Source organism: Venturia canescens, chromosome 9 (assembly GCF_019457755.1).
Source record: "Venturia canescens isolate UGA chromosome 9, ASM1945775v1, whole genome shotgun sequence".
NCBI classification, from domain to species: domain Eukaryota; kingdom Metazoa; phylum Arthropoda; class Insecta; order Hymenoptera; family Ichneumonidae; genus Venturia; species Venturia canescens.
The window spans coordinates 11469204-11489282 of NC_057429.1; the positions used below are offsets into that span (position 1 = coordinate 11469204).

General features: G+C 44.3%; 1 protein-coding gene across 2 annotated transcripts in view; it reads right to left on the reverse strand.

The window, feature by feature from the left end:
- LOC122415667 (uncharacterized) overlaps window positions 1-20079 on the reverse strand; it is a 95414-nt gene that overhangs the window by 4265 nt on the left and 71070 nt on the right. For both annotated transcript variants that reach the window (XM_043428012.1, XM_043428013.1), the window contains exon 2: window positions 16-334. In XM_043428012.1, the coding sequence (XP_043283947.1) occupies window positions 16-334 (319 nt within the window). The remainder of the gene's footprint in view (window positions 1-15; window positions 335-20079) is intronic.

The window sequence follows — 20079 nt, forward strand, 5'->3', positions numbered from 1 at the left end:
TTGACGAATTTTCACCTCTTTTTCGATGAATTGTCGGCGTCCATGTGATTTCCACTGAGATTATTTTCCTTGGAGGAGTCATCGAGATAACTGACGATGGGTAATCCGTAGTTTCGTGTCTTCTCGTCTCTGTTCTCACGCTGGAGGCGTCTGACGGCATTGTTAATCAGTACTGAGCGACATAGGCTCGCCTCGGGATCTTCGATGCGTCGCAATTTGCCGGCCGATATTTTCAACAAACGTCTGCGCTCCTCGCGTGCACGGTACTTGGCGGATATCATGGTTGGTCGACTCCTTCGAATCACCAGATCTTCCTCCAATCTCATCTTAAAGTCTGCAATGAAAAATTAATACATCGTTTAGTACTTCTCGTGTTACAATACAATTATACAGATTCGTTGTTTCTCCTTATTATTTAATTGGCGATTATTATCGCGGGGCAGTCTCCAGAGAAGTGTATAATTCAATTCCGTCGAGGGGAAAGTCGAATTAATTGCGAAACTCGCAGGGAATTTACTGACTTTTCGAATCTTTGTTAAGATATGAAAGAAAAGTGTTGTTTGACTGTTTGTTAAAACATTACTAACGAGGAGGATCAGCTCTACAAGTTTAAAAATCGTAAAAAAAAACGTCCTTCTCCAAAGCGTCGAGCGACTCAGCTAATTGGGAAGTCAATTAGTATTGAAGCGATCGTTGCAACGTCGGAATTCAAGTTTCCACGTAAAGCTGCGATATGGAAGGAAAAGCGGAGAATTAACGCGAAATATTTGAACGAGCTCGTAAGAAAGGCTCGGGATTTTTCGAGTAACGGTACATAACGCAATGCCACTGTGGCTCGTCTTCGCCCGTTGTTGTGTGTCCGTGTTTTTTTTGTTTTACTCTTAACCCTCCCACTTTTCGTCCCTCGCCCGGCTAGCGGTACGTGGGCACATTTTACACTCGGAGTAAATGTCTTGTACACACTCGTGGGCTCGAAAGGAGGAAGGAAAGAAAAATGAGAGGCAGAGCGAGAGAGAAGAATCGCTCGATGTGACCATGTGTCTCGAAGCTCTTGAGCTCACCGATCACTCTCTCAGCTTTTCTCCCCTCCCGTCACCCCACTTTTTCCCCTCGTAGACAAACTCCTCGTTGAGTGACCCACATAGCAGACTTTCCGACCGCGTTCGATTCAACGAGCTCAAGGAAGTACGGAAAAGACAAAGAGGAGATAAAACACGGCGATAAATCTTGCTCGAGGAATCTTCGAAATTCCCTTGCAAACGTCCGTGTTTGGTTGACGCGTAGAAAAGAAATTTAAACCATCGATTCGCGCTCCAACTGGCCAATTGGACTGTGGCAACGTCGCGCAATTTCGGCTTTTTCGTGTCTCTTCGAAGATAACGAAAACAGATCGAATAGAATCTCTCAAGTGCGTACACTCGAAACGACAAATTCATTGATTCCGCAATTAAAAGTATAAACAGAGGGAATTTTATTGACGAAGCGGGGAAAACGTATCTGCTGTCGGGGTTCTATTGAGCTCGCCATTCCATTTGAATGAAATAAATCAAAAAAGGCGAAACCGCACCCGCAGATATACATTTAGTAACGGGAGATTATCGCGGGGATTTGCGAGAGGAGGATGCGAGACCCGCGAATATACAATTGCGTGGGTCACGGTAAATCAACGAGGGGGATCGGACCACAAACACATCTGGTCAAAACTCAGCCACGCGAACGGAAGTGTCAACGAAATGGAAAAAACGAGAGATACGTGCGAACTCATTCACGCGCGGAGACACGAATGTGTATCAAGAGAATTTTCATTCTCGAGATTCTACGAACGAAACGATGAAAGCCAAAATCCAACGACTCGAGAGAGAGAGACCCCCCCCCCCCTCGATTTTCCTCACATTTTCATTTGTAGAATTCCAAATTCGAAAGCGAGACTAAAAACTTGTATTTATAATGACACTGAAGTTTGCAACGTTGGAGTCCAACGAAATGATCTGAAAAAAAGCTCTCGAATAATTCCAGTAAATCTTCAACATCGTTTCCTGTCGAATTTGAAATTTGTAGTTTTTCAACCTACACCACGCAATGGATTCGTGAAATAAATAATTGATGAATTAAAAATCTTTTTTTTCGTTCATTTCGTTGAACTCCAACGTTGCAAACTTGAGCGTCGTGAATTTATAATCAGCGCTTGCTGTAACGAATACTGAGAAAATAACCAAGCCGAAAGCTCGCACTTACGAATTTCAATGGAACACAATGTTTTCGTAAACGAAGGAAACTAAAGAGAATCTATTATGGAGCTGCGATGACGCATTAAAATATATCTGTTGATGTATCTTTATATATACAAACACGAGCGTACTTTCTGACGATAAGGCGCGGTTCTCGACTCTTGCGCGAACTTTAATTCCATGACTCATAATATGTACTTTTGTTATTACCATGGTGAGTTTAGCACACCGAGTTGTGACGGGCCGAGGCTAAAGGGAAAAGATTTTCGACGAACGCTGGACGAAACCGACGCCGATCTTCGCTCGCGCAGTGTTCGGGTGTAACGAAAGCAATAAAATAGTAAAACTCGAAATAATAAAAAGGAGGCGAAACGAGTGAGCTGAGACGTGATTTTATGCTCGACGCGCGCGAGAGGCTAGGCCAACTTTCTCCGCAGGCGAGAAGGGAAGGATCGAGGCAAAAATGGATGAAAAAAGTTGGCCGGGATTGAGAATAGCGTAAAGCGAAGGCAGCTTGTTTCGAGGAGGGATTATCTAACCAAATCTCGGGGAATTCTCGACACGTTCGGGGCTTTCCTCGTTCTCTGTATAAATATCGTGCGTGATAAATGTCACGGAGTAGGAGCGAAAAGGAACGGGATTTCGTAGCGCCACGTCCGAACAATCCGAGCACCGAAATTGGCGGCTGGCTCGCTCTCGAAAAGGAGCACGAGAAAAACTGCGGCAAAACTCGACGACCTTAATGACTCGAGGATCGTTGCGATTCGATCGAATTTTTCGACCGTCGGATAATTAGAGCCCGGAGATAGCTTGACCACGAAAATTTGTTTTTCACGAAAGCGTTTGACGAAATGCGAACGTTTAACTCGACGGAAATGAGTCTTATTTTAAAACTACTCGGGCGAGACTCCGGGCAATCGCACAATTGGCTCGCGATAACCGCTATCTCGATGTACGAGGAATTTATGGCTGCTCGAAAAATCAGATCCCTCTGACGAGGAAATTTCAGTCGAAGAAATCCTTTCCTCGAATCATTTCCCGTCTGCTACGATCTTCGCGCTTTTACTCAAGTTTTCGGGCTCTAGAGTCTTTAAGGAGGGTGGATAGCGACGATACAATGTTGCCGTGCTAAACCATGTTAAATACATTAAAAATTTCAAAATTATAAGAATTTTATAAAATTTGGTGAACATATTCTTTAGTGGCAAATTTGACAATACACTTTTTTTAAGATTTTTCTTCTGTACAGTTATCGAGTAATTGATCACTAAAGTTCACGTGTATAAAGCATTGGCGTTTCCTTATACATTCCGGGCATAAGAAATCTGCTTTAATGCGTAATTACTCGATAACTAAGGAGAAGAAAATTTTGAAAGAAATTGTGTTTTCGCACTTGAGATGTTGAATAACATTATCACCAAATTTGATCAATTTCTAATTATTTAGACTTTTGTACCCGACCTCCTTAAGGTTAAATTATTTCGGAGTTTTGATCTTTCGGGTTCGTATTCATTCGACCTTTGATCTTTCTCAGCATTTTTTTATCATTTCGATAATTCTTTACGTTTTATTGATGAAACAATGTTAACGGATTGACGATTTTATACGAAGCTGAAGTTGGGGTCCAACGAAATGAACGAAAAAAACGTTTGAAATTCACCAATTTTTTATTTCACGAATCGTTGGGTGCAGCTTGAAAAACAACGAATCGCAAATTTGGCAGGGAACAAAATAGGAGAATTACTGGAATTATCGGAGAGTTTTTTTCGATCATTTCGTTGGACTCCAACGTTGGAAACTTCAGCCTCATGATTTTATCGATATTCTTATTCTCGGAACTTTTTCTTGTACGAACCTTGACGGCTTGGGACCTCGAATTTCTAACACTGAAATTATTCGGAATTCCGAGTCGTTTGATTCCTCCTAAGTGTACCACGATTCTCGGTAATATGAAAATTCTGTTTAAAAATTTTCGAAATTATGACGTTTCCTCTCGAGTACTGCCTAAGAGATTCGGAATTCGAGCCAGATTTTCGATTCCTCAGGAAAAACTCATGAAACCGAACGAGCTCGGCCAAGATGTCGGAGAAATTATACAAAAGCGATCAAATCTGACATAATCAAAGCGATTTTCAGGCGCTCACGATCTCTACAGACAAATTTCACTTTCGACAGTCGGCAACACACCTCGAGCCCCGAAACTTTCGTTTTCAAAGTAAAAAGCCGAATCCGGAATGTCCGATAGAAATATTACAGAGCGCGTTAATCGCGCGAGGGCTCGATTATGCCGAGCGAGGTGCTCGGAGGATTCGAGTAAAGAGGAAGAATTGATTTAGTAACGCGAGGAGTCTGAGGCGATGCAAGTGGAAAGGCAGAGAATCTCTTGGAACGGAAAGAGGGCGAAGGGGGAGGGGGCATCGGCAGCCATGTTGCCCCAATCGAAATAGAAAGTGGCTTCATGTCGAAAGGATAGAGCGGCGAGTGTGGACGTTCGCTGGAGTATTTATTCCTCTCTCTCTCTCTCTCTCTCTTTCTTATTCTCCCGACGTGTCGGTGCTCGCGAAGGGCCTTGGATGGAATGCGCGAACGTTCTCGGGCGAGGGACCAAGAAGGGGAAAACGGTTGAGAGGCCGCCAGGGGAGGAGGAAATTACCGAATGTTCGAGCGTGTAGCCGTCCGCGTTTATAAATAATTTTGGGTACGCGTGTCCGCGAGCTTTTTAGTTTACTTTGCCTCTGGAATCATCTCGAAATACATTCTTATATAGGCGCACACAAATCCAACGGACACACTCGTTGGATGTTAATATTTCTGAGTCGCCTCGACCCTCGCGGCGCTCATTGTTTTCGTAATTCATCGTGCACGGGGGGAGTTGAATTTGAAATATTACGGTGAGTGAGGAGAGCGTGGTGACGAGCTGCGATTCAATATTTCGAGAGAAAAATTGAATTTTCCTATAAATTAAGGGAGGGTCGTGCTTTAGAAAGTCAAAAAATCGATTGTTTTCGGCAATGCTTTCAGGGTAGCGAAGTTTCTCGGCTGCGTACAATGGGGAGATCGTAATTATCGTTTGCGACGAAAATTCCAATTTTTTTTTCACTCTCATATATTTTGCTTCCATATGAAAACCCGAAAATATTGCGAAATTCTGTATTTACAGCACGTTGAAGTTATATTCTTCGTTAGAAGCGTTTTTTTTTTTCAAACTCGCTAAAAATATAGAATTTTTCAATTTTTTTGGGTTTTTATGCGTTCACGTGGAAGGAAAATACATGAAAATGTAAAAAAAAATGGGAATTTTTGTTTCAAACGATAATTGCGATTCTGCTCTGCATTGTGCACAGCTGAGAAATTTCGACAATGAGATCTCACATGAAAACGACGTTTTTGTACTATTGAAATATCCTTGGAACTATATCCAAAAATGTTTTCGAGGACAGTCGATTTTTTTGACTTTTTAAAGCAGGACTTAAATAATATTTGATCGAAGTATTTATTAAATTTTGACCTCCTGTCTGCGATATTGACCGTTATAAAACTGAAAATCCCGCGCAAAATCTTTGAAATTTTACAGCGCCTTACAGGAATTAATATTTTTCGTTAACTTGTCCCTGCAGTCAAATATATCACGGTAAATTTAACAGCGAATTTCACGCAAAATATTACCCTTCAATTCTCTCCGTGCGATCAAATGCGCGTTAAATGGAAGGAAAAAAAACCGAGTTTTCAACGTGTCAACATAAAATGCGAATCAATCATCTTCGATAATGGAGATAAAGCTGCCTTGCTCAAGAGTCGAGGGCGCATTAAAGATCGTGAAAAATGAGCGTTCTCGCTGCGACACAATATTTGCAATTATGTTACATAACGATAAATGTGCCGAGGATGCGCGATCGCAAAAAGTCGTGAGCGCCTCGTGCGATCAGACTTTTTACGAAGCTTTTACGACAAAAATAGTCAACGGAGTGTTAATTTTTCCTGTGTAATTCGAATGAAAGTGAAAAATCGTCGCGGCGAGGATCCGTCACCGCGTTATTCCAAAAATTTCGAAGCTTTTCACCGTTTGTATATTCGGCCTCTTTCTCTCTCGAGAGAGCGCACGTTATCGAGCTCATTTGCAAGGGCGCCTGTTGCGCTTCCATTCGCGAGGGAAAAGCGCGAGGTATTCAGCTGCGTAAATCAAGGCGCCTGAAATCTCGAGGAAGCGAGCTCGCCGACGGGGAACTCGAGAGTCTCGTAAGGAGACGCTTTTATTTCGTCGTCAAATATTTTCAACGGAAGCGGAAGAAATTTCGGCGAAAGGTTATCGTCAAGCGCACGCGCGCGCGCGCGCGAAATTTCGGGCGCGAAAGATCGGAAGGCGCGACTTTAGTCTCGTTTCCGAGAGCTCTCGGTGCAGCTCGGCGGGGACTTGATTTCATGTGGGACGCGGTACCGTACGTCGGGGGGCCCGTTATCATTGTTGCAACTTCTCGAAGCGTTCTCTCCGCGGAGTTTAGTCCCAGGCTAATGTTCCTTTTCGCGTCGGTGGATTTTCCTGGACGAAAGTTGAGCGATCTCGCAGGGAAGGCCGCGGGGCCAGGAGACCGAGGTTCAAGGCTCGCGCGAGGGCGACGAGAAGGAAAAGAGCGAGTGGAGGCAGCTTATCAAAACGGCGCAGAAAAAACATCGTTTATTTGCTGCTGTTTACGCAATCGGACAAGAACGCCGCGTTACGTTTCCTCTCTCGGCACCCGGAAAAGGGGGCGCGCTCGCGCGCTTCGTACAACACCAAAATATACCTGTTTGGGCCCGTGCGACGAATCACCGTTGCGTTCCGTGTGTGTCCTCGCGATATTGCTTAGCTGTGCGCTTGGCCCTCGTTAAATAGGCCGTGACCATTAGCGCGCGACTTTCTCTCGCATCATAGGCCTCGCTCGCAACGCCGCAACGATCCTCGCTCCGTTCGCGTGCACGCGGCGGCGGGACGACGCGAGTTTTCGGTTGTTCTTTGAGTTGAGGCTCGACGAGGAGAAAAGCTGCGCGATTCCTAATTAAACATCATTCTCGATCGGCCCATTTTTCAATACGAAACGACCGGCGACCGACGACGGCTACGGCAGCTCACGCGACCCACTTCCGAAGAGCATTCCAACGAGAGATTACATAAAATCGAGCGACGTAAAGGAGGAACACGTAGCGGGACATTTATTCGCGATTCTCTTATCATTTGCGGCTGATAGCACGCGAGTCCAAAGGGAATTTGCTTCGCGAAACTTCTCCTCGTTCGATTTTCACCGACAATATATGTACGATTCGCATCGGATTTCGCGAACAACATTTTCTCACTGAGAACGACCTTTTCCAAGCCCGTGTCGTTCAATTTTCGCACAAATTTCGATATTATTTTTCGATACGACGCTCAAGTTCGCAACCCTCGAGTCCAACGAAGTGAACGAAAAAAACATTTGTAATTCAACAGTTTTATACGTAACGAAGTATCAGTGCAGATTGAAAAACTACGAATTGCGATGTCGACAAGAAATGAAATTGGAGAATTACTCGAATTATTGGAGATTTTTTTTTAATCGTTTCGTTGGACTCCAACGTTGCAAACTTCAGCGTCATTTTTTCGATCGTTTCAGCTTTCGTGTATTATCCGCAACCGAGTGCTAATAATACACGGAGAAAAGGAGGCCGGAAATTCTACAGGAAGGTACGAGGAATCTCGATACGTACTGGATTGCAGCATTAAGGAAGTTGAAGCGATATATATAGGACATGATACGAAAAATACATTAGATTTTATTATTTCAAATTAATGAATTGAAAATTTACGTGAATCTTCTTGAATAGCGGTTAATTATGTGTGAAAAATTTGGAGAGGTTTCACCGCCTGGTAATCGAGATATTCATTGTTGAAAATGACAAGGTTAAAAACCTGGGCTCTTATGGAAGCTTTCAAAAAATTGCAAATTTCAACAATAAATATCGCAATTTCACGACGGTGAATCATCGGCATATCCCGCCAGAAGTTTAATACTGTCTTAAGCTTTCTGTTTAAAAAATTTTTATGTGCAAAGTTGGAAAATAGTTTCAACATAAGATACGCTTCAACCTCCTTAAGATGATGGATCAGTCGGTAATCACAGCTCGAATTTTTCAAGTTGAATCTCTTTGACATCGTTCGTCCGATTAAAATAATAAAAATGTCATCGTACGCAGCACGATCGCAAAAATCCGATGACATTTTTATTTTTTCGATCAGACCAACGATGTGGAAAAATTTCCTTTTCAAAATTTACAGCAATCTCTCTCGCACTCACGGTGTTGTGATTACCGACTGATCCATCATCTTAAGGAGGAACATCAGCTTGACGCCAAGCGAGGTTATGTAAATACGAATTTCATTGTTTTTATCTAAATTATCTAGGCTATATAAATCCCGTTTGCTTTATTTATACGGGATTAACCCCCAAAAATACGTCACCATAGGAATAGTACTTTTTTTCTAAACTATCGCCATTTTTTATTTGTTTTTGAGTATGAAAAGATGGGGTCTGCGCGGAGTTGTTTCCCATGCGTTGGTGTTAAATATTCTAAGTTTGGAAATGATTTACTAAAAAATGGCTCAATGAAATGGATTATCCAAAAATTTATTCTAAAAGTTTCATTAAGCTATCACCAATTTTCTCAAGCTGATGTTCCTCCTTAATTCGAAGAGCAGTGATAAGAATGAATCTATCGCGATCTTTTATTCAAAAGACTCGAGAGTCTCTTTCTCTACAAGCATACTAAAAAATGTTTTCAGTCACTTGAAATGTTTATATTGTAAAGCATGCTCGGGCAAGCCTGAAAAAAAAAACTACACGGATGGTAAAATGTCGCACGTATTCGGCGTAAATTCGTGTATTTATCATAGAATTTACTACGCCGACAGTGAAAATTTGTGATTTACAATAGATTTATACTTATCGGTAAGTGACGACGCTGAATTTTGCAACGTTCGAGTTCAACAAAATGAAGGAAAAAAAAACACTTGTAATTCGAAATTTTTTTATTTCACAAAGTATCGGTGCAGGTTGAAAAAGTACGAATTGCGAATTCGGTAGGTAACGAAATTGGAGAATTACTGGAATTATTCGAGGATGTTTTAAGATCATTTCGTTGAATTCCAACGTTGCAAATTTCAGCGTCATCAACGTTGGAGCTCAACGAAATGAACGAAAAAAATATTTATCATTCATTATTTTTTTATTTCACGAATTATTGATGTCGCTTGAAATATGACGAATTGGAAATTCGGCAGGGAACAAGATTGGAGATTTACTGGAATTATTTGAGAGTATTTTTAGATCATCTCGTTGGACTGCAACGTTGGAAACTTCAGCGTCATCGGTAAGTGCTAGTCCGACACGATGAATAAGACTCGAAAACAAAACGAAATGTAGCTCTGACTATCCACATTGCTTCGACACAGCAAACAGGAGTTTGCTATCCACATAAAGCTGTTTACAATTCGAGGGACAAAAGTTGGAAAATTCGAAAGATACAAAAAATTTTTCAATTTTTTAAATTATCGTAATCGATTACTGAGGAATCGTTACCCCTAAAAAGTCCCGTTGTAAGATCAATTCCATACATTCGTGGATGAAATAAAAATGTTTTGAAGAGTCCAAGTGCAAATTTGCAGCAGTGTAGCGAGCGAGTGTGTGACCTCAAAAGGAGTGCGGTCTCCGCGGCTCAAAATTCGTGAAAAATCATACATTCCCCACAACACGACGCTGAAGTTTGCAACGTTGGAGTTGAACGAAATGAACGAAAAAAAGATTTATAATTCATTATTTTTTTATTTCACGAATTATTGATGTGGCTTGAAAAATTACAAATTGGAAATTCGGCAGGGAACAAGATTGGAGATTTACTGGAATTATTTGAGAGTTTTTTTAGATCATTTCGTTGGACTCCAACGTTGGAAACTTCAGCGTCATCCCCACAACACAAAACGAATCCGTTTTCTCCGTGTACTCGAGAGCGTTTGGAACAGACGAAGAAAAATCTTTCTCCCTGCTTCTACTACGTAACTCGTTGAATATTTATTGAATCCCATAAACGGTTTAATCGGATTTTATGCTCATTTATCCGTCAATGTACACAGAGTAATCAGTGAATAATCGAAACGCATTTTGGATATATCCGGGAAATATAATGGCGGATTATTCGAGAGTGTAAATATATACGTATACGGGCGTGAGCATTGTGTTTGACGAGAGGAGGCTCAGTTTGTTGGCTCGTGTAGCGCGTTTATCGAGTCGTCAGGTCGGAAACGGTCAGCGATCGGATCGGGAGTGGATAGACTGCGGCAGCGGTTCTCTCGGATATACGCAGGTGCGAGCCTCGGGAGACGGAGACAAGGAGAAGTGCACCGGGCGCAAGCGCTCGTGCTCGTGAGGAAAGCGAGACGGAGTTAGGTCGCCCTCAACGGAGAGAAAGAGGCGAAGAGAGAGAAAATTACTGAGTAGCTTGGGAGTAACGTTCCTCCTCCCACTTCTTCGAGCTCTGTCGTTGGCCGTCTCTCTTCCGCGGGTTCGTTCCCATGCATAATACACATCTACCGCAACGATCCGTTTGGACCGTGTGTATGTACAGTGAGCGAGTGAAAAAGGAGAGAAAATGAAGAAAAAAGGGAAGGCGAAAAGGGAGCTTCTCTCCGGTTTGCTTCATAGCGAGAATATTAACCCCTGAAACGGGGCTCCGCTCCCGCGAGCCTTCCTTCTCCGACCCCTTTCCATTATTCCCGAGCATTCAACAGCTTGCGAAAAGTCCTTTTATTACGCGAATTAAAATGCCTCTGGTATTATAGCCGAGTACTTTTCGTCATCGTTTCCTAACGTGCGACGCGCCAAATACAAGAAACTTGAAATATTGTAAGAAAGCGAATGGCGGTGGCGATCCGCGCGGCTAAAGATGAAAAACGATCTCGACGGAGCGCCGCGAGTCTGCTTTTTTCCTCTTTCACTCTCTTACTACAAGCTCTCACTTTCTCCGCTCGCCTTTTACCAGCGCCGCGGCTCCGAGCTCCTCGCGACCGTTTCTTTCTTAAAATCTTCACAATTCCGTGAATATTACGAGAAAATTTAGGTGGACTTTTCGAGAGAAGAGTAGCGTTTCGGTATCGAGCGAGGGTGCGTGACTTTCTGGGCTGTTTATACACGCGGCATCAATCGTCATGGAGGAAACGTCCTCGAGAATTAATTATTAAGCATGGCAAGAACGGAGGGCGTTCTAAAACAAGAGTGAAGCCACTGGGAGGGCGAGGGGGTCAAGGCTCAGAGCGATATACCCCCACGAAAAACTGGCACGAGCTATCCCCGCCCGCGCGAAAACTTTTCGCGCTCGGGCGTTCGATACTAATGGCGAATCGGGGGAGGGAAAAAAAGAGACGAAGAAATATATGCGGAACGGATGGAACAAGAGCGCGCCGAGTATTTTGGCGAATCGCGAGGCTGGGCCGGCCGACCCGAGAGGGAGAGACGCGACGGACGATATGCGAGAAATTGAGGCAGGTAAGTGTCGCAGCTTCGTACTCGGGACCCCAAAAAGTGTCGCATAACTCGGTGAAAAGGGACAAAAACGGCCATTGAGGCCCTTTTTTTAATGGAGTTCGCGATTTTTTTCGACTGAATTAATCGCGGTCGCCGGGTCTTAAGGGATGAGACGACGCGAATCTAATGAACAGTGAAAATTCTAATTTTGAGAGACAACATTTGGTTAGAAAACAATTAACGAAAATCACATTTTTTTAAGTTACTACGCAGGCTCTTATGGCTCGCACACTTTTTCTGTGCGACGATTTGGATTTCGCAAGGTTGTAGCCCAACGAAATGGTTTACAAAGATCCTCCAATAATTTGAGTAATTCTTCAATTTCACGACGCTGCAGTTTGCAACGTTCGAGCCCAACGAAATGGAGGAAAAAAACATTTTTAATTCACTCGTTTTTTATTTCACGAAGTATCGGTGCAGCTTGAAAAACTACGAATTGCAAATTCGAGAGGAAACGAAATTGGAGAATTACTGGAATTATTGGAGGCTTTTTTAACACGACGCTGAAGTTTGCAACGTTGGAGTTCAACGAAATGAACGAAAAAAAGATTTATAATTCATTATTTTTTTATTTCACGAATTATTGATGTGGCTTGAAAAATTACGAATTGGAAATTCGGCAGGGAACAAGATTGGAGATTTACTGGAATTATTCGAGAGTTTTTTTAGATCATTTCGTTGGACTCCAACGTTGGAAACTTCAGCATCGTTCAATTTCGTTCTCTACCGATTTTGAGGTTCATGGTTTTTCAAGCTGCACTGATACTCTGTGAAATAAAAAATTTACAAAGGTTTTTTTCATTCGCATTTCGTTGGACCCCAACGGTGCAAGCTTCAGCGTCGTCTCCCAACTTTGGAGAGCCAAAAGCGAGAATAAAAAAAGATAATGTTTTTTAGATATCAATGATGTTTTGAGAAAGCCTTGTTGCCGCGGTGAAAATCACTCGAGAACACGATGAGCCAGCTGGTTTAAAATACAGATATGCATACGCATATATAATAGAAAATGGCTGCTGTCACATTTAGCTTGACGATTTTACTACGAAAGTATTTAAGCCGCTATCATTGTATGAAAAATTGACGAATCTCAAGGAATAAGTTACACATTATTTTAATAATAGTGAGAATAAATTTTAATCGTTTCTTTGATCATGAAAAGAGCGAAAAATTCAGTTGCTTTTTTGAATCACGAGTAACGCGTAAATATGTTTTTTCCATTTCAGACGATTAAACTTCGTACGGCTACGCGACAGACTTGTTTGTTCTGCATACACCGCGGGCGCGATTATTCAGCGACGAAGAAACAATTCGAAGGGAAATGAGTCTGGTTTTTTCTCTCACGACTCGTATCAACGGTTGTCGCCCGAGCGAACGGCCCAATGCCGACAGATAAATATAGAATTGACGAACATTTTTTTGAAATCTTATAAATTTCGCTTACTCCGATCTTCCCACTCGGACGAGATGTTGTTCGATATTTGTACTCGAGTGATAATAGACGAGAAAAAATGTGGTTTCTCATTCCAACATATTTTTAGCGTCCGAGGTGAGAAAAATTCTCAGCATTTTTCTCGAATGTTTCGGGCTTTTTTTTTATTACCGACAAACTCTGAATAATCATTTTGCAACTTTCCTCTCGTACCATTCCCCCCTCCGATGACGTTCAAGTCCAATGAAATGATCCAAAAAAATCGTCTAATAATTCGAGCGATTCTCCCATTCGTAGTTTTTCAAGCTGCACTTTCGTGAAATAAAAAATTGGTGAATTACAAATGTTTTGGTAATTATGCAGAAGTGGGGCTCCACCTACAATCGGGCTAATTTTTTTTTTTTAAGTTCTTTATGAATGGGCAACGTGATAAGAAGCAATATTATGGTGGCGCATGACCTTATTGACCCAAAAACATGACACAGATCGTCATAGGAATTTTTATATTCGTTCAAATCAATGTTTGGGTGTACTTCCGAAAAGCCCATACCCCAGATCGATCTGAAATTTGGTATACTTATGTATTTTGACGCGCTGATTACGAATATGATAGGCAAGATGGCCGCATTTTTTATTTTCAAGGTCAAATCTCGAAAAAAACGACTTTTCAGGGTTTTTCGCGTTTATTGCGATATACGTTTACCAATGTTTTTTTCCTTCATTTCCTTGGACTCCGGGACTGCAAACTTTAGCGTCCTTTTCTCCTGAATCAATGTTTCCATAAACCCTTGTCAGAATGCCTCAGAATCCCTCAAAAATACGAATCTTTATTCAGCGCGTGCTTGGCGGTTCGGAAATAATGAACGATTCCCAGATTTTCTTCTCGTCTCGAATGACTTGCCGATTGGAAACTACACCTTTGAGTTCCGAATGATAAAAAATCGTGATAATTATTACTCAAAGTTTCGTTACATAGAAACAATGAACCGAAACGATCGCAAGCCTTCGTTGATGGCGCGGCCCGCGCGAGCGACATCAATACGCGGCAATCACGCTAAGAGCAGATGTTATCCCCACTTGGTTTGCTCTTGTTCGGTGCGCCGTTCTCTCCTCCGGATCTTTCGCTCTTTCCGGTGTCTACGCGGTGTCTCGAAACGTGGGTTCGACGAGCGCCACACGTGCGGTTTCTCAATCATTCAAATTCCCGAATTGAGGAAAAGAGAGCGCAAAAGCAGAGGATCGAGAATCGATTTATTTCTCACGCGAGCTCCCCGGATCGATCGCAAAATGGGAATCGATCGAAAGATCGTAAGGGGGGCGGGGGGGGGGGGGGGGGGGGGGGAAGAGTTGATCGAAACCAAGGAAGAGTCGTGTTTCGATGAGAAGAAAAAAGAAGACGGCGACGCTCGGTGGTCGGAGGATGCGAGTTCCGGTTGATCTTTTGCGCCGCGGTGCATTAACCCGAATGCAGGGAGTGCGCGGGGCCGCTTCGCGGGGCTAACCCCGAGTTTCTTTCTCACGCGGTAGAGGCCGGGAGAGCGGATACCGTAGCATTATACGGTATATAATGGAGGGTAGTGCGGCGCGTATGAAGCACAAGCGCACACGTGGACGCGCGCATCGGGCGAAAGAATATGGACGGAGGAATGCGTGGACGGGGGTCGGGAAAAGCGAGGGAAACGAAGAAAAAGGAATGCGTTGGTGCGTCGAGCGTAGTAGGATCGCGGGAGAATTCCGCGTACAACATTGAGAGGGAGGCGCGCGTGTGTGCGGCCGCTAGACTCGGCCCGTTAATTGAAGTCGCGCACGCGCGAGTTCGAGCAGCCGAGGGCGCGCGCCTCCGTCGATCCTCCCACTCCGCGAGGCTTTTTCCTCCCGGCGGTTCCTTCTCTCTTTTCACTCGCGTCTCTCTCGCTCTGCTCGATCTCCTCGCGGCGCAGCGCCGCGATGATAACGATTCTGTAGAGCGATAAGCCTTTGCTGGGACTTTATGCACGTTTCTTCACATGCGACATGGACGGAAAGGCGCGCGGGGGCGGGGACGAGCAACTGTCGCCGGTGGACTTCACCGCGGGAGATAAGATCGATGTCTCCCCGGTAGGAATCGATGCTCTTCGTTCCGTTCCTCGCCGCTTCTTATCGAGCTCACGACGCTGAAGTTTGCAACGTTGGAGTTGAACGAAGTGAACGAAAAAAATATTTATAATTCATTAGTTTTTTATTTCACGAATTATTCATGTCGCTTGAAATATGACGAATTGGAAATTCGGCAGGGAACGAGATTGGAGATTTACTGGAATTATTTGAGAGTTTTTTTAGACCATTTCGTTGGACTCCAACGTTGGAAAATTCAGCGTCATAACGAAGTGAAGGAAAAAACATTTGGAGTATTTATGATTTGACGAAGTTTCGGTGCAGCTTGAAACGCCTACGAATTGCAAATTCAGCGGGGCACGAAATTGGAGAATCGCTCGAATTATATTGGAGACTTTTCAAAACCATTTCGCTGGACCCCAGCGTTGAAAACATCAGCGTCGTATCGAGCTTCCAAAACACGGCGAGAGCACAAGTGAAATTTCAGTAAATCGCTCGAAAAGATTCCGTTTTTTTCGTCATCGTTATCGGAGGAATCCTCAGTCCGGAAAATCCTTTTGAAATGACGCTGAAGTTTCCAACGTTGGAGTCCAACGAAATGATCGAAAAAAATTCTCCAATAATTCCAGTAATTCTCCTATTTTGTTCCCTGCCAAATTTGCGATTCGTTGTTTTTCAAGCTGCACCCAACGATTCGTGAAATAAAAAATTGGTGAAATTCAAACGTTTTTTTCGTTCATTTCGTTGGACTCCAACGTTGGAAACTTCAGCTTCGTCCTTTTGAACCGTTGAAAATATTGAAATATTCGATGATTTTCCGATGCCATTGGAGCTCTTGACCCAATCCTTTGCTCCCGAGAGATTAATTGAGAGAAAGCGCGTACCCTCATAGGTGCGTGCACGTGTTTCGGTCGCCCGTACACGCGCCAGCTGTCCGCGCGCCCCCGTTTATCCTCCCCCGCGAAGGATCCTCGCGGAGCATTCGTCCTTTGAGCGATCGCGGGAACATTTGAGTTTCCCAACAAGTGGATTCGAGTCCGCGTGTATCCGAGATGAAATTGCAGTTCGCCCCGGTTCGCGCTGCACCTCCGGAGCACCGAATTTATTCAAGCTGCTTCCTTACAGACGGTTGCGAGGGCCCCGGAGGGAGGGCAAAATCGCGGGAGAAATGCGGATCCGAGTAATAGCGAGTGAAAGAACGAGACGCACATGTAAAAGAGGAAAAACGCGGAGGCTTGAGAGGGGAGGCTCTTGAGAGCGTTTGTTTCGAAGCTCGCAGCGGCGAGGAAGAAACCGAGCACGAGCCTCTCGCCTTCCGCCCCCTCCCGTCCTCCTTTCCCCCCCCCATTTTCATCCCGCTCTCTATCTCTCCGAGCAAAAATCCTTTGATCTTTGTTGCACCGAGTCGCGCTACGTATCGCTCTCTACAGAGGTCCCTCTCCGCTTCCCACCATGACGCTGAAGTTTCCAACGTTGGAGTCCAACGAAATGGTCTAAAAAAACTCTCAAATAATTCCAGTAAATCTCCAATTTTATTCCCTGTCGAATTTCCAATTCGTCATATTTCAAGCCACATGAATAATTCGTGAAGTAAAAAAATAATGAATTATAAATATTTTTTTCGTTCATTTCGTTCAACTCCAACGTTGCAAACTTCAGCGTCGTCTTCCCACCTACCTTGTTGTTCTCCCTTTTTTTGCTGCTCGCCCCAGCTCCCTGGGACAGGGTTTTGCTTCCCGAAAGCATCGACTCGTCCGTGCGCACAGCGCTCCGATTCCCCCCTCAATCGTTTCTCCACGCAGGAGTCCGCAGACTCGACGAAGCGAGAGTTACGCGCGCCTCCAATTCACCGGGCGACATCGGCCCGCGGGAAAAATGACGGGCGATCGGCAAGTCCGCGCGGGAACGAGGCTCACCCGTCGCGAGGCTTACCGCGTCTATACTCGCGCGAGCTATTTTAACCAACGGATTCATCGCGGAATGAGATCAGTGAGCTAAATTTACGATCCCTTCCTGCCCTCTTGTCCGCGTACGTCGCGTACCAATGTCGCTGCTCATGTATAAAAGCCGCGGACGTGATGCTCCCTCGCTCGCGCTAGGACCAACGAGGAGATTCACGTACGTCCTCGGCCTCCTCGCGGGCGAACGAGACTACGAGAAATAATCTCAGGTGCATCGCGCGCTAGCTGCCGCGTCCGTGTAGAGCTGCACACACTAGCGCGGCTACGCGAGTGTACCGTTCAAGAAATTCTAGACTCAGGCGCCGGGAACAGACCGAGGGGAAACGACACGAGCGTGCTCGCGCGAGGGGCGAGCTCTGCGATTCCGAAGTACGCTCAGCAGGTCGCGGAGTGCGCGGTGAAGTTCCGGGGGCTTCGTGTACTCTCAACACTTGACGGATTATGAAAGACGCTGGGGAGAGAATTAAAGAGCGAAATAGGGAGCGCTGCGAACGGGAAAGCCGCGGTTCCGTGCTGGTCGGCGCACCGCCCCGGTGCTAACCTTTCTCTCGGCCGCTCGAGCCGAGCACTGGAGTACGCGACGACTCAAACACCGCAGAGGAAACGGAGGGCTTCGGATAACTCAGTTTCCGATCGAAATTTTCGCTCGTTATCATCCCCATCGGACGCGCTCAAGTTCGCAGGCCTCGGTCCAACGAAATTATGTTAAAAGTTCTCGAAATAAAAGGGAAAGAAACGTTTGATATTGATCAATTTTTGACTTTACGGAGCGAAATTGAAGAATTGCTGGAATTACGAAAGCCTTTTTTTATATAATTTCGTTGGGCTCCGTGACGCTGAAGTTTGCAGCGTTGGAATCCATCGAAACGATCTACAAAAATCCCCCAATAATTCCACCAATTCTCCAATTTCCTGCCGAATATTTGCGCTTCGTTGTTTCCCAAGCTGCACTGATACTTGGTGAAATAAAAAATGGCCAATTACGGATGTTTATTTCCCTTCGTTTCGTTGGACTCCGACACGTTGCAGACACTCCAACGTCGCGCCGAATTTCCAACTCGTTATTCCTCGAGCCTCGAGCATCAACGATTAGTGAAATAAAAAATGAATTATGAATCTTTTTTTCGTCCATTTCATTTCGCCAGGCGTTGAAGAACTCCACCGAAGAAACTTCGAATTTAAACATTTCCATTATTACCAATGACGACAAAGGCAGCCTCATAAATATGATGCTGAAGTTTGCAACGTTGGAGTCCAACGAAATGATAAAAAAAACTCTCCAATAATTCTAGTAATTCTTCAATTTCATTCCCTGTCGAATTTGCAATTTGTATTTTTTCAACCTGCACCGATACTTCGTAAAATAAACAAATTGGTGAATTACAAATGTTTTTTTTCCTTCATTTCGTTGGACTCCAACGTTGCAAACTTCAGCGTCGTTCATAAATACCGTTTAATTATCGAGAAAGGGACGAAAAAATAGCCGACGGAATATACTTTACTGCGCGGGATTTTCTCGTGTGTATAGATTTTTTTAGAGATGACCGGCTCTCGCTCCCGCGTGCGACGCGAGAGAGCGAGAGAGAAGGCAAAAAAGGAGCGAAAAGGCGAGATCCCGAGGCAAGGGCCCCGCGGTGATTCGCAGGCCAGTGCTCCGCTCCAGGTACATACAGCAAAGTATCATGTACACGCGCACATGGGCGAAGGCACAGAGGCAGAGGCGAACACATAGGCGCATAAATGTATAACGTTGGGAGCGAGCACGGCCGAATAACTTTGCACTAGGAAGTTCCGGCGCGGTGCATCTCCTTCTCTCTCGTTCTCTTTCCCTTCTCGCATCTCCCCCGTTCTCCAACAGTGTCGAGCACAGAGAGACGAAAGTGCAGGAGCGAAGAGGGGGCCGGAGAAAGGGGCAGGCAGGAGAGGGACGGAGCGACGAGTCTGCTAGCCAAGCCAGCCATTAGAGCCTCGCCGAAGCCTCGCGAAATTGAAATCCTTTGATTCCACCTATGCTTTGGCCTCGGCGTATGTGTACTTTATATAGAAGAACACGAATAGTTTTCCCCTCTTCCGCAGTCCCTCTTATCGTCGCCGATAACACTTTTTCCTCTCTTGCTTAGCTGTTGTACTGTTTCGGAGAGCTTCACGATCGAATTAGACGCGCAGCGTTTATCCTGCTGCTGCGCAGCGCACCAAAAGACTCGGGAAGTTTAATTATCTTTTCGAATAATGTGATTTTTCAGAGATCGCAACGCGATCAGAAATTTGATGACGCCGAAGTTTCCAACGTTCGAGTCCAACGAAATGGTCTAAAAGACTCTCAAATAATTCCAGTAAATCTCCAATTTTGATGACGCTGAAGTTTCCAACGTTGGAGTCCAACGAAATGATCTAAAAAAACTCTCAAATAATTCCAGTAAATCTCCAATCTTGTTCCCTGCCGAATTTCCAATTCTTAAGTTTTCAAGCCACATCAATAATTCGTGAAATAAAAAAATAATGAATTATAAATCTTTTTTTCGTTCATTTCGTTCAACTCCAACGTTGCAAACTTCAGCGTCGTCAATTTTGTTCCCTGCCGAATTTCCAATTCGTCATATTTCAAGCCACATCAATAATTCGTGAAATAAAAAAATAATGAATTATAAATATTTTTTCGTCCATTTCGTTCAACCCCAACGCTGCAAACTTCAGCGTCGTGAAATTTGGCGAAGCTCTCTTCGCTCGAGATGTGCGGAACCTCGCGAGACCGGGGCACCGCCATTATTCGCGGTAACCGGGCG